Genomic DNA, 24,671 nt, shown 5'->3' with positions numbered 1-24,671 from the left:
TTTTCCTTTTAATATAAGGTTAAAATGTTCTTCCTTTGATCCCAAATTTAAATAAAATCAATCACAAAATGTTATCATATTGATACCAAAATGTTCTTAAATTAAGTCCAAAATCAACTTGAAATTGGAACGAAATCAACTCATTTCACTTTTTTAGTTCCTACCATTTCGTTCTAGAACTAAGAACATTCAGCTCAAAATAAGAACATTTGTGCTTACACGGTTTTTAAGAACGAATGTTCTCAATTCAAGCACAATGTTCTTGGTTTTTCCTCTCTGTGTAATTGCTTAAAACTCTAAATGGATCCCAATATTAGTCCTAATAAATATAAGTTATTATATTTTAAGTGTATGTGGCTAAATATGTTGATATATTTATTTTTATTTAAAAATGCTACGCATGCTGATTAAAGCTATTTTATCAATCTAAAATATTTTTCTTTTTTTTCTGTATTGCTTTCTAATAAAATTGTTTGTGTACTTATTATCAGCATTTACCAATCCCAAACATATACATTTTTAGATTCTTGCTTAGACAGATAATAGTATGTTGGGTTGACTTAGCTGTCAGTGCTTAATCCGACCTAATCAACAGCGGTTCTAAAAATGCGACTTACTTGGCTGTCTTTATTTTGGGTTTCTCTGAGCTCAGCTCAGAACCTATTTATTCCTAAAAATTATTGCGGTAGTTTCTTTCAATATGCCCCAGCAGCGTCTGATGGGCATTATATGGGCATTTTTACTGCACCCTCTAATTCAAATTTAAAGTTCAACTGGGAAGCGACGTTTGTAATTAAAGAACATCGTGGGGTAAGAAGCTATATGTTTTAGTTTAAATAAATGCTTAAAGTAATTATATGCAAATATTTTCTAGATCTTTGTTAGCTCCCTGATGCCGTATCACAACGAAGAGGATTCTGCATCTAGCATACCATATACCAAGAAGGCTCAGGTATTTGTAAGCTTTCTGAATATCAACAACGAGCTGCCAAAACTGATACTATTGACTTTAAATGGTTGGACGCTGTGTAGTAATGAAGGATGTGAGTAAAAAGATATTGTTTTTCTAGATTGCTTTCCGAACTAATTATTTGTTAATATTATTTTTCTCATCTGCCCAAAAGACGGTCCTAATTCTACTACACAGACTGTAAAATACACAATGGATCAAAATAAGATCCCACCATATCCTATTACTACGCAAGCTCCCCGAAAAGTAAGCCAACCGATTCCCATCGAAACCATGGACTAATACGGTTTTGTGGAATTCAACGGAACACTGATATTGATAATAACATATGTTGATAAGAAAAGCTGTTTTTGAAATTATAAAAGCTTTGTTGTAAAGGTTTTTCAAAGCTCAGACTCTCAGAAAAGTACAAAAAGTTTATTTATGGTTTCAAAATATGTAATGGAAATTATTTAATTCTATCTGAAAATGGAAATGTCAGTAAGTAACTATAACAACACCTTCTATTTTTGTAAAGTTTTCTGACACATCACTGAAAGCCTCAATAAACACATGTTATTAAAGAAAAGAAACCACTTTAAAATCTTTTAAGAACTTGACTAAAATGGGAACACGTCTGGATCCTTTTTGAGTATTTTCTTGACGTTGCATGCGAATATTTGACAGCAAGTTAAATGGCCCCGTTGTGGAACTTTTTCGTTGCTGCCAGAGCCTTGCTAATTTTGCCTGGCCTCAATAATCGGGGTGCTCAACTGGAGAGGGAAGGCAACTGATGGAGGGCATCGTTGAAAGAGTAAGCCCCTTGTACTTGGCACAGCGGGATGGGATAACGATGGATCCTTGGGCCTTGCACCTCCTTCACAGCTCCTTTGCAGCTCCTTTCCTGCACCCAATAAACATGCATATTAATGGCCGTGGGTTCGGTGCCGGTGAACTCGCAGTCCGTGCGCCCATTTGCCTTGCAAAGCGATCAAATGAATCAACGATACTCGCAATTTCCGAGTCGACTTTTTATGCGAGTGCATCTCGGAATGCTGGAAATGAATCTGGAGCTGGAGCTGGACCAGGACCTGGACCTGAATGCGGATGCAGCAGCTTACCCAGAAAGTACTCAACGAGACGAGGAGTGGAATAAATGGAGCACACGAAAGGAGTCTCAAAGATGTCGCCTCAAATAAGTGAAGTTCCGGAAGATGTCATGAATTTATGGTTGTCGGTGACAGCAGGAAAACAGAGTTCCACCATTTCACTAAGCTATTAAAAGAATTGTGGGCCTGAGTAGTCCTTAAAAAGATAAATACCCTACCCCTCAAAATTTTTTTCATAATTTTATCCGTTTAAATACTTTTATTACGATATAACCCTTAATGTGATATACATTTTTAGTACAACGATTAAATATTATTATTCTTATAAAATATTCTAATGGAAAAACACTTCCTATAGGATAAGAACAACATTTTTTATGACAAATTTTGTGTCCGACTTATCATTAACCCTATATTCGGATGGATATGGAGCTTTTCAGTGGAGATTTTCAGTATACCTGTGCACACTCGAAGTACTTGTCGTTTCCAGGATAAGTCTTAATCCTTGAGAGCATTGCACTGAACCGATGAAATCATTATCAAGGCTGATGGCCATACCTTGCAATCCCCACTAATGAAAGCCGCTCAGTGCCAGAAGCCAATTAAAAATGAAACAAACGAGTATAAGGATTACATTTCTGTGACAATAAATCCACTTGGCTTATTTGCCATATGACGGAGTCGAAAAATGTATCTGAAGTGGGTCACAAGGAGCTGTTCGAATAAAGGAATTTGGTTCGTATGCCAACATGTTGCGCCTGCTGAGCGGCTTTAAATGTTTTTATGTCTCGTTTGGTTGTTTTTGTTTACTTGCAAGCCCGACAGGAAATAAAATAAAATAAGCAACTGACAGGCATTTCGTTGGGAAAAAAGCAGCAGGAACAAAGGGCAGATAAAATAAGACGACTAAATAAAAATAAAATCAGAATACATGTACGGTGGGCGTTGCGAGCATAAATCTCATCAATCAAATGGAATTGTGCGCATAAAGTTATCGGCTCAACATACAGCAGATAACTCAGCTCGAACCCCCCGCTTTTCCTTTCCGCGTCCACTGGGGCAATTTGAGTTTATTGTTTCAATCTGTTAAGGCAACCCCAGGGTCTGGGTCTGAAGAGCGAGCCATAGCTAAAGGATCCCCTTCACTTGTTGGGTACACTTGGAGAAAATGGGCAGTTTTTCTTATAAACAACAGAGATTTCATTAAGTTGTCCATCCATAACCTAATAAATGCCAAAATAATAAAATTATCATTATAATTTTCATTACGACTATTATTATTATATTTAATAATTTTATAATAATTTTTTTCATTTAATTATTTAGTTGCTTAATTCAGTTTGGTAACTTACAATGGATTATGCTACACACTACGTAAATAAGTTATTTCTAATAATACTGCATAATCCTAACATTTATATGACATTTAAAAACATATTTTGGGTGGAGTTTTTTGTTCAAAGTGATAATTACCGTATTTTGATTTAGACCATTTAACTAGTTTTAGTTCTTTAATATTTTGCTAATATTTTCGTTATATGGAAAAATATGAACGAAATATTTACCAAGGCAGAAAGAAATATTAATGTGCCTATTTTTAGTAACAAACTATATGAATAAATAAATGTTTTTAAAAAAGTGATAAGTAATTCAAATATCAAGCCACTTCATAAAGTGCAGATAAACTCGTTATGAAAATTACCTCATGAACTGAACTCCGAATCGTTAAAAAAATGGGTACCTATTAAATTTCTCAGGCTGTATTTTTCCAGACCGCATTAGGCACACAAATCAAGCCTTCGCCCGAGGGCGAGTTTGAATTGTGGGTCCTCCTTTTCGATTTGGTCACGGTTTTGGTTCAGGCTTTCGCCTCTGGTTAGTTTCCAGCATTGTTTGTTTTTATTTTGCTTTTTAGGAGCTGCCTTCGCTCCTAGGATTTCCACACTTCTCTGCTGTTGTTGTGGAAAAGGAAATCCGATTTATTTGCATTTGCTTTGAGTGGCGAGTCTGCATTCTGACTATATTTCTTCTATTTTCCTGGTGTTGTTTTCTTTGTGTTAAATGTTTTTGGTTTCGTGGCTTGGCCGACTTTATCTGAGCATTATTCAGTCCTAAAGACGGAGACTAAACCAAAGGGTCTTTTGGGGTATAATATGCGATGACATTAAAGCCGACCCAATTAAGTTGCCTAATTATTTATGGCAGCAATTGCCTTCAGGGCATTTCGCGAGCAAGCTGGGCAAACAAAATGAAGGGCAAACAGTTGGCCCGTTCCGTTTCCGTTTCCGCCCTCCGGCCATATTGATTAGGTGCGTAAATATGGGCAAAATGGCGGCATATTCCTGTTTCTGTCAATTGCGATTCGACATTGATGGGCCCAAAAGCCTCTGTTGAGCCGCACAGTGAAGCAGCCTCTTGGGATTACCCGGGGAATCGGAGTGTGTATTCAAAGGATTATTCAATTGGTTCTTCAATTAACGATATTACGTGAGTAAGGTTGATATGGCCAAGCACACTGAGGGTCCTGAAAGGGTGCACTGAAGTTTTATTTAAGAATGTATACAACTAAAAGATATAAATGTCTACTTAATAATTAACATCTTAAAGTTTTGTATCCTTTCCAAAAATATTGTAAATGAACGAATTATTTAGTGTAAACGTCACACAGAATAAAAATTGTTATAACTAATATTTTGTTTTTAGTAAATTGATTTTTAATTAAAATAAAAAAATCCTAGGATATATATAAGAACGGTAGGGATTATAATTTTTAATGATGATATAATATGAACAATTTTTTGACAGCAGTATTAAATTTGATCATCCTCCTATATGAAGGGACCGTAATGATTATAATTTTTAAAATAAAGAACGAACTTTTTGATTGGTTTCAAAATATAAACAAGAAAGGAAGTTAGCTTCGGCAAACCGAAGCTTATATACCCTTGCAGCTATAATTATTAAATTTAAAAACACAAAAAATGATATTCCCAATAGTATAAGATAATATGTCAAAAAACACCAAAGCTATAATTTGTTTCATATTATTTTCCTACCAATTTTCCGATCGTTCCTATGGCAGCTATATGATATAGTCGTCCGATTTTGATAAAATTAAATTCGAAATTCAGAACTAATTAAAAAATGTTATTTCCAAGCGTAGGAGGTTATATGTTAAAAAACACCGAAGCTATAATTTGTTTCATATTATTTTCCTACCAATTTTGCGATCGTTCCTATGGCAGCTATATGACATAGTCGTCCGATTTTGATAAAATTTAATTCGAAATTCAGAACTAATTAAAAAATGTTATTTCCAAGCGTTGGAGGTTATATGTTGAAAAACACCGAAGCTATAATTTTTTTCATATTATTTTTCCACAAATTTTCCGATCGTTCCTATGGCAGCTATATGATATAGTCGTCCGATTTCGATAAAATTTAATTCAAAATTCAAAATTATTTAAAAATTGTTATTTCCAAGCTTAGGAGTTTATATGCTAAAAAACACCAAAGATATAATTTTTTTTCATTTTTTTGTCCGATTATTCCTATGGGAGCTATAAGATATAGTTGTCCGATCCGGCTGGTTCCGACTTATATACTACCTGCAAAAGATATAAGACTTTTGGGAAAGTTTCAGCCCGATAGCTTTAAAACTGAGAGACTAGTTTGCGTAGAAACGGACGGACAGACGGACAGACGGACAGACGGACAGACGGACAGACGGACAGACGGACAGACGGACAGACGGACAGACGGACAGACGGACATGGCTAGATCGACTCGTCTAGTCATGCTGATCAAGAATATATATACTTTATGGGGTCGGAAACGTCTCCTTCACTGCGTTGCAAACTTCTGACTGAAATCAATATACCCTCTGCAAGGGTATAAAAATATATGGAAAGCTAGTGTTACTTTTCTATTTCCCTTGTTATATCCTGCATCAAAATCACTGTGACTTTTTTTCCCAATAAATTCGTTAAAATAGAACAGAAACTGTTTCGCGGGACGTCAAGTGCAGTTTGTGCTGAAGGCAACCGCAGCGAAGGTTTTCCTGGGTTTTCCGCCAAAGTGGCCGAGAGTTTTCCGCGCTGCGCTGGTGGTAATAAAACGTTTAACGCTGTTAACTTGCCGCACAGTGGGTGGTCGGAAAAGGGGAAAGCGGGGAAAAGCGCAAACTTTGTTGTTATTGTTGCTGTCGATATTTGAAAAGTTGCCTGCTAATTTCGCTTAAGGACTTTGAAAACTGAAATTCGCCGTAATTAACTGAAACGTTTGCATTTTAATAGACTTTGCATAAATTGTGCGTTAAGTTTTGTGCAAACCGAAAGGAAACGAAACATCAGGGGGCAAATTGAAGGTGCTGGGCTAGGGCAACGTTATGAATAAAGTTTCCAACCGTGGGAAGTTATGTCATAATCGATAAGTTGAGTTGTGAATGGGGCATTCAGCGGATGTGGATGGGGATGTGGTAGTGATTGTGGAGTGGCGGTGGCGCATCGAGTATACGCAACGTTGGCCAGCTCAAGAGTGCGTGTTCCTGTGTGTGCAGCAAAGCATGACTAATGACAACTTTGGCCAGAGCCATGTACACGCCAGTATATATCATTTCGTTTAGCAAATAACAAATATCACTGCCCAGAAACAGGGAATGGGAGTTAGGAAAGAGAGGGGCAGACATGGCCAGAACGAGAGGCAAATAAAGATAAATAGTGTTTGGAAATGTTTTCATGTTGCCTCTGCCCATGTTGCCTCAGAGGAGATGCGAAAATCGTTGGACACTCGACCGAAGCGAAGCTCCTGGGAGAATCCATCTCCAGCTACAGAAATATCTACCCACATCTCCACGTTTCGCTGTCGTATAAATAAATACGCAGAGAACAGCGCATTTGCAACATTTATTGAGTCGTTGAACGAGTTGAATGAGTTTGGGTTGCTTTTTATTTTTAAACTCTAGCTGGAAGGCTCCCAGAGCACAGCACCCATAGCCAAAGACTAAACGAGCATACTATACCCAGTTTAAATATTGATTTACGACCACACACACTCATACACCCACACTCGCTGGCGCAGAAAGAGACGGCCGGAGGCGGCGAGAAAGAGAGGGCGCTACTAGGGGTCACCGCAAAACAATGAAGGCAGCTGGAATTTGTTTTTAAATTATGACCAGGCGAGAATTTCTATTTAAATATGAATCTCTAGTTTCCCCCTTTGCAAACAGGGGTCGAACAGCCAGGAATTCGATGGTCTTGTTTCAGAATGCTTGAAAGTTTTCATTATTGTTGGGAATAAACATCGTAATATTTTAAAATGTTAAAAAAAATTGGAATTTCTTCCAAAGAATCTTAGAAAGAATGCTTTTAGCTCATAAACATCATTGCCTACTAATTGGCAGTTGTGTAAATTTAGTGTCTTGCATATACATACAAATATATACTTGAGTACAGTTTTTGTTCATAAATTATTTCATCAATAAAAAATATGACAATTAATTAAACAAACATTTTCTTTAAGCTTATTTTTTCTTGATTTTAATATTATAAATAACATTTCCAGCCTTTTCCAAAAGTAACCTTATATAAAACATTGCCTACTTTTTGGCAGCTGTGTTAATCTGGTATTTTCGTGGTAATATTAAAACTACATCTAGGGACTGGGATTGTTGAGTAATAATGAAATAATATGAAACTTATAAGTTAATTTATTTCTGGAATAGCCAACTTGACATCTACCTACTAACGGAGCCTGAATCCACAAAGTGAGCCTATTAGTCAAATGCAGATGGTCGAGGCCCATTATGTTCGGTTGTCATCTCAGCTGCAGCACCTGAGGATCCCCCTGCCCACCGAGAGTTTGGACTGGTCCCCAACGGAAATCATAATCAGCAGTGGGGCCGAATTTGCCATTGCATTCATTAGACGGCTGTGGCTCCCAGGGGAAAATTGAATGTCAAGTGCAGGGCGAGGGAATCCGAAACGACTGCCACTCCAGGACTGCCTGCAGCCCAGAACAAGAACGAGAACAAGACGATGCTATGGGATGCCATGCGATGCAGACAAAATGCGCAAATTGGTTTCACTTGACAGAGCAAGCGTGAAAACGATGTTGTCCTAGTCCTGGCGTCCTGCTCTCCCAACGCTTTTCCCGCTCGAGTTGAGCTGGCGAAACTGGGAAACTTGGCCCAACTTGGGGCAAACTTTTACCCCAACACGTTGCGCATTCGCCGCGTACGCCCAGGCGCCCACATGGCGGATGACAAATGTTCCCTCCGCTGATTCGCAAACCGCCTGGCCCGACACTAACCATTAGAATAGATTACGGCAGCTGGGGACTCGAGGCGAACCTGGTACGCGGCACTCCAGCTCCCAAGGTGTTGGTAATCTCTTTGTCGGCCTCCATTATTATTGCGGCCTGTTTGCGCTGCCCTCTAGTGTCATAATAATTAAATGGAATTGATGGCAGGGCAGCCAGAAATTCATCTCTCCCCATTCTATTGCTGCGGGTGGAGCACTGTAAAAAATATCGTAGACCTTTCACTTAGTATAGCATCTAAAAATTGTATTGATATATTAAACAATAATTTGGTTCAGGAACTATTAAAATTATTTCATTTTAATTATATTACTTTTTGAATATATTGTATTGTATAATATTGAATATTCTTTAAGTATCACAACATTTTATAAATTTCTCATCCATATATCATTTGCTTAAAATATTATTATATTTATTTATTGAAATAAATCTATCTGGGATTCAAACCTATAAGCAAACTAATGTTATAAACAGAATGTTAAAATATTTTAAAAAATTATCAATTTTTATCAGGCCGATACTTTAATTTTCCATTTCTGTTTTGTATATTGAGCAGCTATATTAAGTGGTAGCTTGGTAAACTTATGTTGTTTCTAAATTAAATTAATCCCATTTACATTTATAATTAATTTTCTCTGTGTACTGGTGCGTGCCGCTCTCGCTTTGTTATTGAAGGTGGCTGGCTCATTTGTAAGCCAGTCCAGCTTTTCGAGACCCAGGAAATCTTTTGAGGTGCCTCGAGCCACCACTTTGTCCGTTGGTTTTGTTTTCCTTATGAATTCCCGGCCTTGAACCGAGATAAATAAGCTGTCGTCCGACTTCCACGCAACTCACATATTATGGATGTAGGCGGGAATATTTCAATGAGACCTTCCCAACTTTTGCCATCGCAACCCACAAACTTATGTCTTTTTATACCCTGCAGAGGGTATATTGATTTCAGTCAGAAGTTTGCAACGCAGTGAAGGAGACGTTTCCGACCCCTTAAAGTATATATATTCTTGATCAGCATCATTAGACAAGTCGATCTAGCCATGTCCGTCTGTCCATCTGTCCGTCCGTTTCTACGCAAACTAGTCTCTCAGTTTTAAAGCTATCGGGCTGAAACTTTCCCAAAAGTTTTATATCTTTTGCAGGTAGTATATAAGTCGGAACCAGCCGGATCGGACAACTATATCTTATAGCTCCCATAGGAATAATCGGAAAAAAAATTTAAAAATGTTATATCTTTGGTGTTTTTTAGCATATAACCTCCTAAGCTTGGAAATAACATTTTTTAATTATTTTTGAATTTCGAATTACATTTTATCGAAATCGGACGACTATATCATATAGCTGCCATAGGAACGATCGGAAAATTGGTAGGAAAATAATATGAAACAAATTATAGCTTCGGTGTTTTTTGACATGTTATCTTATACTATTGGGAATATAATTTTTTGTGTTTTTAAATTTAATAATTATAGCTGCAAGGGTATACAAGCTTTGGCTTGCCGAAGCTAACTTCCTTTCTTGTTTTATATATTTTCACAACCCACATTGTTAGGCCGGTAAAAGAATTGCGCCTGAAATTTGAATTTTAGTATTGACCATATGGGGATATGTAGATAGATATACACAGATTCCTTCGAAACAGTTTAGATATTCACCAAATCACAGTTTTCTTAAGATTTTTTAATTATATTTTTAATGAAACAAAACAAATTTAAGGATTATAGAACACTGTTGTTTTGTTAGACTTCTAAGAGCTTTATGTAATTAAATTTTATTTGAAATTATAACTACTATCGTTATATAAAACTGTAGTTTTCCTGTACGGTTTCGTACATTTTACTCTTAGAATATTTTATTGAAAAGAACCCAAACTTTATTCATTTTGTCCTTACACATACAAATTTACAAAAGATAATAAAATGGTATTTGATATTTTTCGCAATGCAATATTTTTAATGCTCACAGCGTTTTGGGCTTAATCATCATTTCCACAAAGGTTAGCGAGTAGGTCCAACCGTTGTCATGCCAGGTGCCCCAATAAATTCCATTAGTTTTGTTGTCTCTGATCCGACCCTCCTTATAAAACTTTCCATTTAACATGCTGTAATTTTAAGTGATTATATTAATATGAATCAATTGTTAGTGAATTAATGTTTTTACCTGTAACAACAATTGTTATACCACCAACCACCATATCCATTTCTAGCGCAATTATCATTATTAAGTTGATCATTATCTCTGTCAAGTGTGGTAAACTTTTGATTTCTATGGTAATCTAGAGAGTCTCCGACTGTACCATTATATGTCCCTATCGACAACACATACGATTCCAGTTCACTTCCAATCTTAAATTCATCATAATGAGCGTAGCCTGTGGATCTGTTCACCTTGCCAAGTTTAATGTAAAGTTCGTGAGGACGTCCCAGAGTCATAACATGCAGTTTCTCAAGCCCGATAAAAAACTCTCCTCTTATATTGCCGAATCCTTCCTTATAGTCCTTCCAGGGTCGATTGAAGTTCTCGGAGCCGTCAAAACGTTTTTGAATAGTTAGCCAACCATCTGAACTGCAGGGAGCTTCGAATGTACTTATCCCCCTCAGGTTGATTTTGTGAATAGACCTAGGACCTCCGCTGGGGCAGGAGTCCTGTAGATTGCACTTCAATAGATCATCGGTTTTCTTGCTAATGGATTCCGTACACAATTTGTTGTTAAATGTTAAGTTCACTACCTCGGCATTTTTAGCTTTTATCAATTCAGTTTGATTTTTGATTTGAGAACCCATGATTTCTAGCCTACTTTCCAAATCTTTCAAAGTTTCGGTCAGAGATTTAACTTTGTCGTCATTATTCTGATTCGTAATGCCTTTGATTTGGTTTTTCAGTTCTTTAATTTGACCACTAATCTGAGAGTCTCTGTTTTCTATTTCACCCTGCAGACTTTGGATACTTCCTGTCAATGTCTTTATCATAACACGTTGATAATCGAATTCTCTAGTTTGGGCATCTATTAGTTTTTCTACTTGGTTTTTTAAATTCTAAAGTTCTTCGTTCTTTGTTGCTGATTCCTCAAGTTGCCCATTGCGGTAGAGAACAGGCTTCAGAATAGAAAAACAATATCCGTTGCACTGATTTTCCGTTGACTGACCCGAATCTATATCCGCAAATGGGGCTCCCGTGGCAGAAAGCTCATTTAAAAGCCAAAACGACAGAAAAAACGTGAAGTACGATTTCATTTTGCTGGATCCGCCAACTTTATACTGATCTCAGCACAGGCCATTTGTGCGGCTTATATAGGCAGATCGCCGTTTTTTCGGAACGATAAGCTGACATACATATGTAGGTACGATTTGTAATCATAGAATAATACCATGAGTTTCTACGCTGCGATAAGCCGACGACTGCAAACGTGTTTTCAATTTCTGGAATTTTTCGCAGTGAAAATTGCATTGAACTTTGCCCCTTTCCCTCCAATGTGTACAAATAATCTCTGGAATTTTCACATTGGTTTTAAACAACAAAGCGTTTTAAATATATATTGCCTTGTTTTCTGAGGGCGATTGGAATTCGTGTTGATATACTCGTATATAGGTATTGCAATCTTTTCTTGGAGTTCTATAAAAATTAATTATTTACATAAACCTTTAAAGTATGAGAAAAAAATACTCAGCCGACTTCTTTGATATGTTAGCGTGAAATATCTTAATGTACACTATTATATTTAGTGTATGAATCATTTCATTATACCCTTGTAGAGGGTATTATGATTTCAGTCAGAAGTTTGCAACGCAGTGAAGGAGACGTTTCCGACCCCATAAAGTAAATATATTCTTGATCAGCATGACTAGACGAGTGGATCTAGCCATCTTCGTCTGTCCGTCCGTTTCTACCCAAACTAGTCTCTCAGTTTTAAGGCTATCGCGCTGAAACTTTCCCAAAAGTCTTCTTTCTTTTGAAGGTAGTATATAACCAGCCTTATCGGACAACTATATCTTATAGCTCTCATAGAAATAATAGGAAAAAATTTTTTTTTTTATTATATCTTTCGTGTTTTTACATATAACCTCCTACGCTTGGAAATAACATTTTTTAATTAGTTCTGAATTTCGAATTTACTTTTATCAAAGTCGGACGACTATATTATATAGCTGCCATAGGAACGATCTGAAAATTGGTTGGAAAATAATATGAAACAAATTATAGCTTCGGTGTTTTTTGACATATTATCTTATACTATTGGGAATATAATTTTTTTTATTTTAAAGAATTTGGTATTAAATTTAATAATTATAACTGCAAGGGTATACAAACTTCGGCTTGCCGAAGTTAACTTCCGTTCTTGTTCTGGTCCTAAAATAATAAGAATTGAATATTTAAGTTGGCGTATAGTGATGGCTTTTTATCAATGTCTATAATGCCGGTATATCGGACAGCAAATTTCCCTTGCATAATGTCAGTCAATAAATTTGAAAACCATGTAAGGTAAGGTCAATGAAAATTTCGGTAAAACAAGAGAAATCCATATTTGTGCATTACAATTCAAACATTTTGACATTGTGTCAATATAACCAAAGATAAAAATCAGCAAATGGCTTAGTGTCTCTTTTTTTACTGTGATTTATCAACTTGCATAACAACGAAGCTGAGTAGAGTGCAGTGCACCGAAATCCCTGATGATTGATGGCTGAACAGCACTACATCAATCAAATTTATTTCGCTCCAGTGATAATTTGATTGATATTCAATAGTCTGGCAGTGGAAACTTTGAAATGGTCCTTAAAGTTTCGCCGATATTTAAGTATTCTACTTGAGAGAGTTTCGCGGAGCTATTTTTTCTTGAAAAAATTCATAAAGTGATTATTTATGTAGAAAACCTCGAACCGCAAACAGGGTTCAAAGTGCATCCACTGGAAGTTTGCGTTTTTTGCTTCGTTTTTTTATGCTGCGGTGTGCCAACTCAAATGCATAGCCAAAAAAATATACGACTCTACTTTTACGCTCGAGTTTTGTTTGTTTTTTTCCGTTTGATGTTGCCGGTCTGCTCCTCCATTTGTCGAATGCTTAAAGCCATTTGAAAATGATTGGCTTTTATGTCAATAAGCGTCTCAGTTGTTCTTACTTGTTTCAGTTTTTTCCTTAGCCTGGCTTTCTTCTTGACTTATTTTTATACCACGCTGGCTTTCTCCGCTTTTTCTTTGGGTTTTTGCTCTCGCGGTATGCTCTTACAGTCTGTCGCTTAAGTGCCCCAATAAAATACAATAAATATACGCATAAATTTTTATATACAACGCGCATATATATATAGCTTGTTTTGTGGCCCAAAAGCGGCAAAAAGTAGTCGCGTTTTTTAATAGAAGAAACACAAGCAAAAATAAAAGAAAAGCAGACTTGGGGTCACTTAAAGTTCGCATTTTCTGGCCAAGGAAGCTTAAAATTTCATTTTGGACAGCTGGCAAGCCAGATGCCATAAATCTTTCAGCTGAAATTAAAATCCTGGGTTAAAATCAAATTTTCAATAAGTTGCTGAACATCGAGGCGTAAAATAGGCATTCGTCACTCAGTGCTAGGTGCTTGGATATAAATCTAAATTCAAACCTTTTGTGGGTTTGATTTTTTTTGGGGAGTCTGCTGATTGTGTGTAACGTGGCACGCACAATTGATTTATGAAAATTTATTGCTCACATGCGGATGCGCCCTGCGATAGGCAACATTTCGTGTTCGAAATTAAAGCTTCCCCCTGCCAGCGGCAATAAAATCAAAGCCGTAAAAGCTAATGAGCCCGAAAACTCGTCGCTGTTGTCACAGCCATCGCCCCCGGATTTTGCCCGCCCCCTAAAACTAATATACGAAATACGAGCATAATGAAAATCGTGGCCATCTTGTTGGATCCCTTCATAAAACCGAATTTCACCTCGCTGTTTCAGCTCATAAAATGATGGCGATGGCGATCCTCGGCTACCGTAAATATACGGCCTGGAATGTCATAAAATTTACCCAAATTGTTGCTGCTGATTTCCGAATCTCGATTCTCGATTCCAGATGAAAACTTGCTTACCGTTATTGCCTGTGAGTGCGCATAAATTGAGGTACAAGTACAAACAAACAAACAAGTTTGTGTATAGAAAAGGGGGAGGAATTTGTTATTAGGGGGCGTGGCATGGCCTGATATATTTGCTGAAAACAGAATAGAATGGGGGCTATTACACTTTAAATTTTAAGCGATGGTTTTCAATAAAATATTTATAAATTTCAATAAGGTTAATAATATAAGCTTAATTACAAAATACTTTTATTGTCGATTTTTGCATATTTGTTCTTTTAAAAGATATATGATACAACCTCTTTTAAAACCTAAAAAATGAACTAATGAATGTACAAAAATATATTGACTTTTGAATTGTTAAGAATGAATATGGATTTTTTATTTAAATCCTAGACGTTGACATTAGTGGTTATTATTGTGCAAACATAAATATTTATAGAACTTTTACAAGAACAAAGACTTAAACAATTCTCCAGGTGTATAATGATATAGAGGCTGGCGGATTTGTGTCACTCTATAGAGAATATATTAGCAAAGCAAAGGAAATTCTCCCATTTACACACTTGCCAGGCAGGCCAAATTAAAATAATAGAAATTCAAAGTACCCAATACCAAAATGAGTGAGCATCCAGTGCCCTCCAAAAACACCTCCGATAGGGCCATTCCGCTGGGCAGCTCCTTCTTCGATGTGCTATGGCCGTTGATCCTGGACGAGAACGTCTGCCGCATTGAGAGCAAGGCGGAGGAGAACTTCGTGCCCAAGGAGCCCTTCAATCGACTGGAGTGGCACACCTACCTGGCCCAGGTGGGCTATCCATTCTACATGCCGCCACACGAGCTGCGATGCTGTGAAGGAGCCCGCCGACAGGAGTTTGAGGAGGAGGAGGCGGAAAAGGCCTTGAACAAGGAGGTGGAGGAGCGAAGGGGTCCCGCGGAGGGTGACTTCCTGTGCCGCGGATCCCAGGCCATTCGCCCCATCGATAAGGAGGTGGTGCACCTGAGAATGGAACAAGAACGACGGCAAAAGCTTGCATACGACTTTGCCAATCGCCGATATCCCTGGACCATGCAGACTCCAAGCCACGAATTGGGTTTCACCCTCACCGAGGAACTGCAGAAGTGCTTCAAGGGACCCATGGAACTGGACATACTAAACGCCATTCACGACTTTGACTGCAAGCTAATGATTATCGATCTGGGTCCCGAGGTGGACATTAGGGATTGCCAGCGCTGGATCAAGTTTCGTCCCTACATCCAGTTGCTGGCCTTGGTTAGGACCCCTCGCATGGATCGATCCCTGCAACTGCTCAATGTCTTCCACACGCTCCTCGTGGAGGAGTCGGCTGATAACTCCTGGGATGATGAGCTGCAATGCTCTGTTCGCACTGGCTATAGGTATGCCCAGAAAATTCAGCTTCTCAAAACCTGCGGTGAACCACTTGTCTTCGTCTTCAGCCGGTTTCGCGGCATCTGCACCTGTGATAACTTTAAAATAATCCGTAGGGCCTAGAATGGGAACTCTTAATTTATTGGATGCCACTTGCTACCAAATTTACTTAAAAATTTAAAAAAAATCGTTTCACTTCGATCAGAAGTGTATTTAAATTAGTGATTGTTCTTTACAAAAAATTAATGTCAAAAAAAATCATAAGTTGAAGGAACTGTCAAATATTACCCAATATTAGTTTAAAAAAAAATCAAAATAATTGAACAAAAATGAATACTACGAATAGTAATTGGAAATAGAATCTATTATTATAAGTCTTTGCGTTTTTTTTTCTAATTCATGTAAAGTATTTCGGGTTGTCACAGAAATCCATTCAAACAGAGAGAGTTCTGACGTTCTGATCTGAGTTGAAAATGTTCTTAAAAATATAACGACATTTTATAAGTTGAAAATATAATTTGTTAAATTAACTCAATTTAACTTATCTCCTCTCACCATTTCTGATATTTGGAGCATTCAACACAAAATGTTCTTACACGGGTTTTAAGATCGAGTGTTTTTAATTCAAGAACAATGTATTGAATATTTCTCTCTGAAAGAGAGAACGTGAAAGATTTTTGTGTCACCCCCGAATACAATTTTGTTCCTCAGGGAACTAAAATCACTCAAATTTGTTTTCCCTAGGGGACAGAATCACACATATTTTTTAGATTCGACGTGCCAGTGATGTTAACCTAGTTTGGCCGTTATTCAAGAGTTTCGGTTCATCAAGCCTAATTTGATTCGACTTGATTTGCCCGGCCTGGCCAGCCCATCACGTTGAAGTGGCGCCCAAACAGGGACCGCTCCAATTAGGCCGCTCAATTGGCGGTGCCTTGGAGTGCAGTCAGACGCACTGTTACCTTCCATTTCCACTTACCAGCGGATTATTGACAAGCAGGCGGAAGCCCTCCTACTTCCGATACGATGTCAAAGTGCCTCCGCTAAGTTTGAGACCCCCCCCCCCCCCCCCCCAGCACACAAATTCACAACAAATGCTGACAACAAAATAAGGGAAAAAATCGAAAAAGCAGCGAAAATTTCGCGCCAAATCTCAACAAATTATTACAAAGCTTAAGAAACTTGGAACTGATTATAAAAGTTGCCGCCAGGCAGTTGGGGAAATTGGGGAGCCGGCGGCCACAATGCAGCCAGATTTGAGTTGCGGGTGTCGCGAAGTTAGGAGCCCTTCTCCCTATCCACATTACTTCTTTTTGTTTTGTTGGAAAAAGTTTTTGGCCAAATGCGTTGTCGCTACTTACGGCGCCCCACAAACATCATTTTCAATAGACATACACATAAACAACCTTGCATTATATTATTAAAAGTTGTCCATGCCTCGCCCGATAAAGGCTCTGAAGAAACTTTCTTCGCAAATGCAAAACTTGAATCTGACTGATATCCGATTCATAAGAGAGGCAGCCACAGATCTGAGTAAAATTAAGAGTCTGCGGAAGAAATACCAAAGAGAAAAGATTTTCTTATCGGTTCGAAATCATTATCAAAACGTTATCATAACATTATTAGGTCATTCGCACTGATCGATAACTATAATTATAATATCTAATAAAAAACCTTGGAGTTCTTTTAATAGTTCTGAAAGGATTGAAATATCATTTAAGAATATATACTATATATAGTCATTTCTACGTCACACCATATTTTGTATTTAAGTTTCAGATATTGCAGTCAATAACGGAGGCTCTTATTGTTTTGATTATTCTTCTTGTAGCTCTAGCAATCGGCAAAAGAGAGCTAGATTAAGAGATGATGTTAGACAGAGAGAAGCAAAAAGAGAGGATTTCTTGGGCTAGCTATGCTTATAAGAAAACTGGGTTTGTTTAACAAGTCGAATATATTTATTATACCGGGGGTTTTCCTCTCAAGAGGGGCTCACCTGCTAAATGGTTCTGAGCAGAATCGGGTTCTGTAATAACTGGTAGTTGTAAGATTCTGAGCTAGTACTCAACTAAATACTTAATATGGCTGGGTAAAGCCCGCAATCCGTCAATGGGGGTGTTCCGCTATCTGATGAGAGGTCCGCGTTCCATCGAGAGGGTAATGGATTGCAATTCGCTTGTGGATTGTGATTTTGTTCCCAGTTCTCGTTCAGCTCCACTTCACATTGGTTGTTCCCGTCGCAATGACAATCTGGTGGCTGACCTTGCTCGGCCTTTGTCTCAATCTGAGTGTCGGATCGGCATTGCAGGTTCCGCAGCACAACTGCGAAAGGTACTTCTCCTACTACAAGGAAAGCACTGGAGCCTATATTGGCGTCTTCACGGCCCCCCGCGCTGGAGTCAATAGCCTGACATGGGAGGTGATCTTTAATGCCCACGGAACGGGTCAGGTGAGTGTTTCTTGGGTTGTATTTTCAATAGTAGCTCATATTTTACACCTTATATGCAGGCAGCATCTGTCGGATCTCTCCTGCCATATCCCTCTAAGGATAGCGCCTTCGAAAATATACACAATGGAGAACGTGGCCAGGTATTTGTGCGCTTTCAAAACTTCGGGGACGAGCTGCCCAAACTTATCCGGGCGGAATTCAATGATGAGCTTCTGTGCCAAAACGATGAATGTGAGTTATTGTCATATTAGATTTTTTATGAGCCTCAAGAGAACTATTATTAATGTCAAATACGATGGCATTGTAGAAGTTGTGTTCATCAATTGATAGTTTACAAACATAAAGTTTGCCAGAAGATTCACTAAAAGCTTCGTCCCTCAGTGAAGAACAAAATTATAAATGATTGGAATTGATAATAATAATATATGCTACATGGCTTAAAAATATTTGTTTCAATTTACGAAGTTGTTCAATGTTGATATAGAATATGCCTATTGATTTTTTTTGTTAAGAATTGGGTTTTGAAAAAACATTTGAAAATCACTATCTGTTCAAGACGAACTGTTATTAACATATATTTAGGATTTTTCTTTTTAGAAAATTATATTGTTTGCATTATCTAATCTTTTCTTTACTTTTTTAGACGATGCCCCTTCGAGCACAATGACCCGTCGGCAGTCTATGTCCACCTCAACGCCCATTACTCAAAAAGCACCGCCGAGGGAAATGGCAGTGCCCCAGTCGAGATATGTCCCGAATACGCTCCCTAGTGAACCTAAACCTAATCCATTCCTTCCTCAAAATATACCGAGGATTGAGTCCGACTTTGATGAGTGCGGCGTGGAGGGTTTTGCGCCCCTGCAAATCGGAGGCGACCTGGTGACCCGGGGTCAGTATCCCTGGCTGGCGGCCCTCTACGAAGGTAGTTCCACGGCTACCTACAAATGCGTGGTCTCGGTGATCTCCAAAAGGACTGTGATCACGGCGGCCCACTGTATTTATGGCAAGGAAGCCAATAAACTTTGGGTCTATCTGGGCAGACATGATCGCAACGAGAATCCAGAGAACGGAGCTTCGTTGGTCAGTGTGTCCAGGGTGATAACTCCTTCCGCCTACGAAGGCAGTCCCGTTCCGGATGTGGATGTGGGCCTTCTGGTGCTAAACGCGGCGATGGTGTACACCAAGTACATCCAGCCGCTCTGCCTGTGGAGCTCCAATATGGGATTACCACCGAACGAGGGCGATTCTGGAGCGGTGGCTGGTTGGGGTTACGATCGAAGTGCCCAGAAGACACGATTTCCCAAGACGGTGAGTGTACGCCTGGTGCCGAGGGATCAGTGCCTCAAGGAGATGAAACGGGCGGAGGACTTCATCACACGGCGGACAGTCTGTGCTGGGAATCCGGAATCTCACGGCCCCTGCTTCGGAGACTCGGGGTCTGCACTGATGGTCCTGCGAAATAACCGATGGTACATTCGGGGCGTCGTCTCTTTATCGCCTCGCCAGGGAGATATATGCGACCTTAGCAAGTACGTGATTTATTGCGATGTTGCCAAGCACATCGACTGGGTTCGTCAAAATATGGTGATATGATGTGAGATCAATTCGGTGTTCAAATTTTAAGAAACTAAGTTAAAAGTGGAAAGTGTGTGTGTGAAGATAGACAAATTAAAACATCTCTGTACAAAATCTAATAAAAATCATACTGTCTATTAATTAACATAGTTGCCGTTTTCAAAAAACCAATTAGTTGAGAGTATAATGATATTTAAAATAAAAGAGCTAAACACTGGAATTTCTATCTGTGATTCCCAGTTGGCAGGGAAATGTTGCTATGATACCGTCTATAGAATCGAAGTACAAAATTGAGTTGAGTTCAAGATCACATCGTGTCTGAGAAAACAAAGATACAAGTTAACGAGATTTGTTTATACAGAATCACCCATGTTTATTATGAGTGGGGGTTTTCACTCAAAACAAAGATAAGCGGGTATCTCGTTTGTGAGCTTCTAAGTCAGGTCTGCAGATGCGCTGCCGTAAAATTACAAAATAAATTTTTTTAAATAAATTACCATTAATGTAAAGTATAGAAAAAAAAGCAAGTTACAAAAATTAAATATTCAAATGCCATGGAGATTTCAGATCTTCAGAAGCTCTACAATTTTTTTATACTTTGACAAATGTAAAGGAAATTTTTAACGTATTTATTATATATTTAATGCATAAAAAAGTGCAGAATTTCCTATTTATTGTTTAGTAATCCATAGTAACATAATGACTTTATTTCGTTAAAAAGTATTAAAGCGTCGGCGGAGTTATTCATAATGCTTCCCTTTAATCCGTGCCATATTGCCTCCGCACGATGCGGAATTTCCAGTTTGCTCCCAGACACCGCTGAGTGACTCAACAACCCGTCGAGATCCGATGGGAGCGGAATTGCTCGAACACAGTCTGTTTTATTTGCCCACCTTTGCTTGTCGCGTGCGGATCCGAGATCTCAAACAAATCCCAGTTCTCGAAAAGGTATGGGTCTGGAATTTGCCGTACTGATAATTCTAATCGCCTTGGCCGGGGCACAGTTTCTGCCGGAGAACACTTGCCCCGAATACTTTCAATATGTCAACGATCCATTCACGGGTCTCCAGGGCGAGATTACGCTGCCCACTTTGTCGCACGGTCGCATCAATGTGCGTTTCTGGCAGTTGGGTAATAATGATGTATGAGATGGCCAGCGATCTTCGCTCTGGAATGACAACCGACCTGACCACTTTGTCCCCTCCACAGGCCTCAGCCGTGGGTAACCTGAACCCGTATCCAGATGATGACTCAATTAAAAGGGCAAGGGGACCCTATAAGTTCCGGGTCCCCCTCAGATGGAATCCGCCCAAATTGACCCTACTCTCAGTCAACGGTCAGCTACTGTGCTCGGCCAGGGAAGGTGATTTGTATTCCATATATTATATTTCATTTATATTTAATTGGTGGTTATTTCAGATGCCGGAGGGCAAAATGAAACCTACTTCAATCGCTTCTATGTGATTTTCCGCACTGAGCCACTGTCGCCGTTTCCATCAATCGTATCGAATCCCATTCCCAGAGATGGCTCCAATGTGGATGTGCAATCCGTATTCTACTCCACTAACGGCGGTGATTTTGAGCCTGTTTTTAGGCAGCCCTGGCTGACATCCTCCAATAGAATACCTTCCGTGAGACCTCAGTTGGCCAGTCCAGCGCCCACGCCAACGGAGATTTTTTGGGAACCACCTGCGAGATTTGTGCCACCTTTACCACCACCGGTTGCCAGCAATCCTCCGCCGATCGCCACCAATCCTCCGCCAATTGCCACCAATCCCCCGCCGATTGCCACCAATCCTCCGCCGGTTGCGCCACCCCAGAACTTTAATCCACGAACCTCTTCATCACTAATAACTTGCGGCAGGGAGGGCAGTTTGGTTCCGTTTATCGTTCGGGGCAAGGAGTATCCGCGTGGTCAGTATCCCTGGCTAACGGCCGTCTTCCACAAGGTGTCGCGTTCCCTGAGCTTCAAGTGCGGAGGCTCCCTGATCTCCGCCAGCATCGTCATCACTGCCGCCCACTGTGTGCACAAGATGTCGGAGAACAACGTGGTCATCGGACTGGGTCGCTACGATCTGGAGGACTACGCAGAGGAGGGCGCCGAGATGCGAAATGTGAGGCGATTGCTCTGGCATCCGGAGTACAGTACCCGATCCTACTCCGATGCGGACATTGCCCTGATCACGTTTGAGCGGGCAGTCACGTAAGTAAATATGCAATTCTTTTAGAGCCTAACACATTACACTTTTGCATAAGATTAAAGAATTCGTTAAAAAATTAGAAAGCCTTTTTTCACAAAAATAAATGTGTAAAATTGTTTCTTATAATATAAATTTACGTTCGTGTAAAAAAGCTTAGTTGTACTACTGAAATCAATCAAACATTTAACCCGTTTAGATCCAGAGTATTCAAGCAGGATAAAATAATAATTATATAAAATTCAATTCAATAATTCCTTCAATAATTGTAATATGATATATTGTTCTGCATAGGATTTTATCGTATCCTTGAAAGAATTCTTAAAATATGGTTTTATTTAGAGTAATTAATTTCCTGTACTCAAGTAGAGAGTACAGTTGCTTCCAATGGGTTAAAGTTCATTATAAACCATTGTTTATTTTTGTAGGTTCAGCGACATTATCGCGCCCATTTGCATGTGGACTGTGGAGGCGACCAGTACGGCGAGCTCCTCTGGCTTCATTGCGGGATGGGGTCGGGATGAGTCGGACTCCCGGACGCAGTATCCCCGGGTGGTGGAGGCGCAGATCGCCAGTCCCACGGTCTGTGCCAGCACCTGGCGGGGATCGATGATGGTGACGGACCGCAGTCTGTGCGCGGGAAACCGCGATGGATCTGGTCCCTGTCTGGGCGACTCCGGCGGGGGACTGATGGTCAAGCAGGGCGATCGCTGGCTGCTCCGGGGCATTGTTTCCATCGGGGAGCGCGGACCCTCCAACAAGTGCCAGCTGAACCAGTATGTACTCTACTGCGATCTGTCCAAGCATATCGACTGGATAAACGATAATATCCGCTGAGCTACGTTACTTTGTAAACACTTAGATTAAAGAACCTCAAGCCAAAGCACTTGTATTCTCCATTGTCTGGTGATTTTTGGTCAAACGAGTTTGTAGCTTTCATAAGTCAATTATTTTGCTAGAATTGATGGATGAAAGGTGAACCAAAAAAATGGTAAGATATTTTGTTGTCACTCGGTTCTAAAAAAGTCAAAACAAAAAAGGATTCCTAAAAATATTACTTTTAATTTTGTCGAGTTGTTTTTTAGACTTGAAGTGATTCATAACTTAGTGGCTTTGCTAAATGCTCATTTATACACTGAACGTATAAATTATCTTAAAAGGTGATCTTTATATTAGAAATATTTTAAATAACAAAAACTTTACTAAAAAATTTCCATTAAAAACACACGAAAATATTTTAAAACTTAAACGATCTTGAGTTATAAGGATTTCGAGATTTTGAACAGTAAAAATACAACAATCTAAGTTTATAAAATTTCTTCAGCATTTTTTAAAATTTATTTTGGAAACCTTAAGTCTATATCATAGAACCCAACTTATTTATTGCAGTGCATGCCTATCTGACAATTATATTGCGTAATATATAAACTACATGACCACGTGCTGACTGCTCACTGATTGGCATCAGCTGAACAAATGTTCGCCAAGCGTGCTGCATATTTAAAACCCATTAAGTTATCTCTTTAAGGCCAGAACGATTCGGAACCTCTCAGGAGGTTGGTGGAAAGATGCAGCAGACCCTCTTGCTGCACTTCCTTTCGGTACTTTTCATTATCCAAGATGGAGTCCTGGCAAAAGATCCCACCGCTTCAATAAGATATGAGTCAGGAAACGAGGGAATCCTGCCCAATGATCAGGAATCTTTTAAAGATGATGGAGTTTTGGTTCTAAATCCAACCAACAACTTGCAAAACGAGAATGAAGCTGCGATTACTCAATACAGGGAGTATCTGGATAATTCTATAGGGAAAATACTATCCGATTTACCAAACACTCACAAGAAGAAAAGGCGACATGCTCTGCGGGAAGTACTGGAAGTTCTAACTGGCGTGAGTCTGAGCGTTTCTCCATTGGGAGAAAGTCTCGGGAAAATCACGGGACAGCAGGCGGAATTGGTATCAAAACTAAAACACCAGGAGGAATGGAAGTTTTGGGCCGCAGCGAAAGTTCAGAAGGTGGGGCAGTCCACTGAAGGTCTGAGAACAGCCGAAGCTGTATCCATCACCGAAGAGTTTAACAATCGTTATGTCCTTCGATTGCGCAACTGTGTTGGTCAGTTTCTCTGGGCTCAGATTCGATTTAATCTGGATTTGAAGAAGTCCATCGATGGCCTGCAAATGCCTACAAATCAGGTGATCGAAGCCACGGAAAGGTGTCCCAGTGTCAAGCCCAAAAAGTGCCGCAAGGGTGTTAGGAGAGCTACTGTTGGGCTCCAAAATGCTCCACAGAATCTCCATAACCTGTGGATTGAGTCCAATCAGCTGGAGGATATCCAGAAGCAAAGCAACCAGTGCCTGGATAAAACTCTAAAGGAATATTTCGAGGAGCGGTCAGAAATCGAAAGGCAGCTGGAGGACATTATCAAGGAGTATCATGCAAGTGAGACCCCCACTGGCAAATAGGGAGTAAAATATATATATTCATCAAATTGCAAAGATATAGTACATATAGCACACATCCAGGGCAACTTCAGCACTTACTAGGCTAAGAAAAAAAATAAATATGGTATTTCAAAGCAATAAAATGATCATATATTATTGCATACGAAAAGCAGAGAAACGATGCATTCGTAGTAATTCATTAAAATGC

The 24,671-nt window shown here is 39.2% G+C and overlaps 6 protein-coding genes across 8 annotated transcripts; 5 read left to right on the top strand and 1 right to left on the bottom strand.

The window, feature by feature from the left end:
- Nucleotides 1-588: 588 nt before the first annotated feature.
- Nucleotides 589-1,542, top strand: LOC119560502. Its single transcript, XM_037873972.1, has 3 exons — nt 589-810; nt 875-1,043; nt 1,125-1,542. Exons 1-3 carry the CDS (start codon nt 607-609, stop codon nt 1,250-1,252), a joined length of 501 nt encoding a protein of 166 aa, XP_037729900.1. The 5' UTR covers nt 589-606; the 3' UTR covers nt 1,253-1,542.
- Nucleotides 1,543-10,223: 8,681 nt separating this feature from the next.
- On the bottom strand, nt 10,224-11,615 carry LOC119560142 (fibrinogen-like protein 1). Of its 2 annotated transcripts, XM_037873495.1 has the most exons (3): nt 10,670-11,615; nt 10,534-10,611; nt 10,224-10,474 (listed from the first exon to the last, which is right to left on the bottom strand). In XM_037873495.1, exons 1-3 carry the CDS (start codon nt 11,340-11,342, stop codon nt 10,467-10,469), a joined length of 759 nt encoding a protein of 252 aa, XP_037729423.1. In that variant the 5' UTR covers nt 11,343-11,615; the 3' UTR covers nt 10,224-10,466. The 2 variants fall into 2 exon arrangements, with proteins under 2 accessions (XP_037729423.1, XP_037729422.1); XM_037873494.1 differs by having other exon boundaries at nt 10,534-11,615.
- A 3,307-nt stretch (nt 11,616-14,922) lies between these two features.
- LOC119560407 lies at nt 14,923-15,976 on the top strand. Its single transcript, XM_037873840.1, has one exon. It carries the CDS (start codon nt 15,030-15,032, stop codon nt 15,921-15,923), a length of 894 nt encoding a protein of 297 aa, XP_037729768.1. The 5' UTR covers nt 14,923-15,029; the 3' UTR covers nt 15,924-15,976.
- A 2,016-nt stretch (nt 15,977-17,992) lies between these two features.
- LOC119561113 (serine protease gd) lies at nt 17,993-19,973 on the top strand. Its single transcript, XM_037875024.1, has 3 exons — nt 17,993-18,249; nt 18,309-18,480; nt 18,893-19,973. Exons 1-3 carry the CDS (start codon nt 18,043-18,045, stop codon nt 19,840-19,842), a joined length of 1,329 nt encoding a protein of 442 aa, XP_037730952.1. The 5' UTR covers nt 17,993-18,042; the 3' UTR covers nt 19,843-19,973.
- Nucleotides 19,974-20,592: 619 nt separating this feature from the next.
- Nucleotides 20,593-22,968, top strand: LOC119561111 (proclotting enzyme). 2 transcript variants are annotated; one of them, XM_037875021.1, is made up of 4 exons: nt 20,593-20,936; nt 21,034-21,187; nt 21,244-22,027; nt 22,451-22,968. In XM_037875021.1, the coding sequence occupies exons 1-4, from the start codon at nt 20,775-20,777 to the stop codon at nt 22,857-22,859; spliced, it is 1,509 nt and encodes a 502-aa protein (XP_037730949.1). In that variant the 5' UTR covers nt 20,593-20,774; the 3' UTR covers nt 22,860-22,968. The 2 variants fall into 2 exon arrangements, with proteins under 2 accessions (XP_037730949.1, XP_037730948.1); XM_037875020.1 differs by having other exon boundaries at nt 20,689-20,966; nt 22,451-22,964.
- A 581-nt stretch (nt 22,969-23,549) lies between these two features.
- Nucleotides 23,550-24,579, top strand: LOC119561114. Its single transcript, XM_037875025.1, has one exon. It carries the CDS (start codon nt 23,591-23,593, stop codon nt 24,482-24,484), a length of 894 nt encoding a protein of 297 aa, XP_037730953.1. The 5' UTR covers nt 23,550-23,590; the 3' UTR covers nt 24,485-24,579.
- Nucleotides 24,580-24,671: the final 92 nt, after the last annotated feature.

This window comes from Drosophila subpulchrella, unplaced genomic scaffold (assembly GCF_014743375.2).
Source record: "Drosophila subpulchrella strain 33 F10 #4 breed RU33 unplaced genomic scaffold, RU_Dsub_v1.1 Primary Assembly Seq354, whole genome shotgun sequence".
NCBI lineage: Eukaryota > Metazoa > Arthropoda > Insecta > Diptera > Drosophilidae > Drosophila > Drosophila subpulchrella.
The sequence above is the reverse complement of the archived record's forward strand: the minus strand, read 5'-3'. Positions and strand labels throughout refer to the sequence as shown.

What these genes read in the sequence shown, in the direction of transcription:
- LOC119560502 (XM_037873972.1), top strand. Translation starts at nt 607, where the DNA reads ATGCGACTTACTTGGCTGTCTTTATTTTGGGTTTCTCTGAGCTCAGCT. An exon ending in TAATTAAAGAACATCGTGGG is followed by an intron (nt 811 to 874) that starts GTAAGAAGCTAT and finishes AATATTTTCTAG; the next exon opens with ATCTTTGTTAGCTCCCTGAT. An exon ending in GCTGTGTAGTAATGAAGGAT is followed by an intron (nt 1,044 to 1,124) that starts GTGAGTAAAAAG and finishes TCTGCCCAAAAG; the next exon opens with ACGGTCCTAATTCTACTACA.
- LOC119560142 (XM_037873494.1), bottom strand. Translation starts at nt 11,342, where the DNA reads ATGATAAAGACATTGACAGGAAGTATCCAAAGTCTGCAGGGTGAAATA. An exon ending in TATAACAATTGTTGTTACAG is followed by an intron (nt 10,475 to 10,533) that starts GTAAAAACATTA and finishes TTAAAATTACAG; the next exon opens with CATGTTAAATGGAAAGTTTT.
- LOC119560407 (XM_037873840.1), top strand. Translation starts at nt 15,030, where the DNA reads ATGAGTGAGCATCCAGTGCCCTCCAAAAACACCTCCGATAGGGCCATT.
- LOC119561113 (XM_037875024.1), top strand. Translation starts at nt 18,043, where the DNA reads ATGACAATCTGGTGGCTGACCTTGCTCGGCCTTTGTCTCAATCTGAGT. An exon ending in ATGCCCACGGAACGGGTCAG is followed by an intron (nt 18,250 to 18,308) that starts GTGAGTGTTTCT and finishes CCTTATATGCAG; the next exon opens with GCAGCATCTGTCGGATCTCT. An exon ending in TCTGTGCCAAAACGATGAAT is followed by an intron (nt 18,481 to 18,892) that starts GTGAGTTATTGT and finishes TTACTTTTTTAG; the next exon opens with ACGATGCCCCTTCGAGCACA.
- LOC119561111 (XM_037875020.1), top strand. Translation starts at nt 20,775, where the DNA reads ATGGGTCTGGAATTTGCCGTACTGATAATTCTAATCGCCTTGGCCGGG. An exon ending in ACTGTGCTCGGCCAGGGAAG is followed by an intron (nt 21,188 to 21,243) that starts GTGATTTGTATT and finishes TGGTTATTTCAG; the next exon opens with ATGCCGGAGGGCAAAATGAA. An exon ending in ACGTTTGAGCGGGCAGTCAC is followed by an intron (nt 22,028 to 22,450) that starts GTAAGTAAATAT and finishes TTATTTTTGTAG; the next exon opens with GTTCAGCGACATTATCGCGC.
- LOC119561114 (XM_037875025.1), top strand. Translation starts at nt 23,591, where the DNA reads ATGCAGCAGACCCTCTTGCTGCACTTCCTTTCGGTACTTTTCATTATC.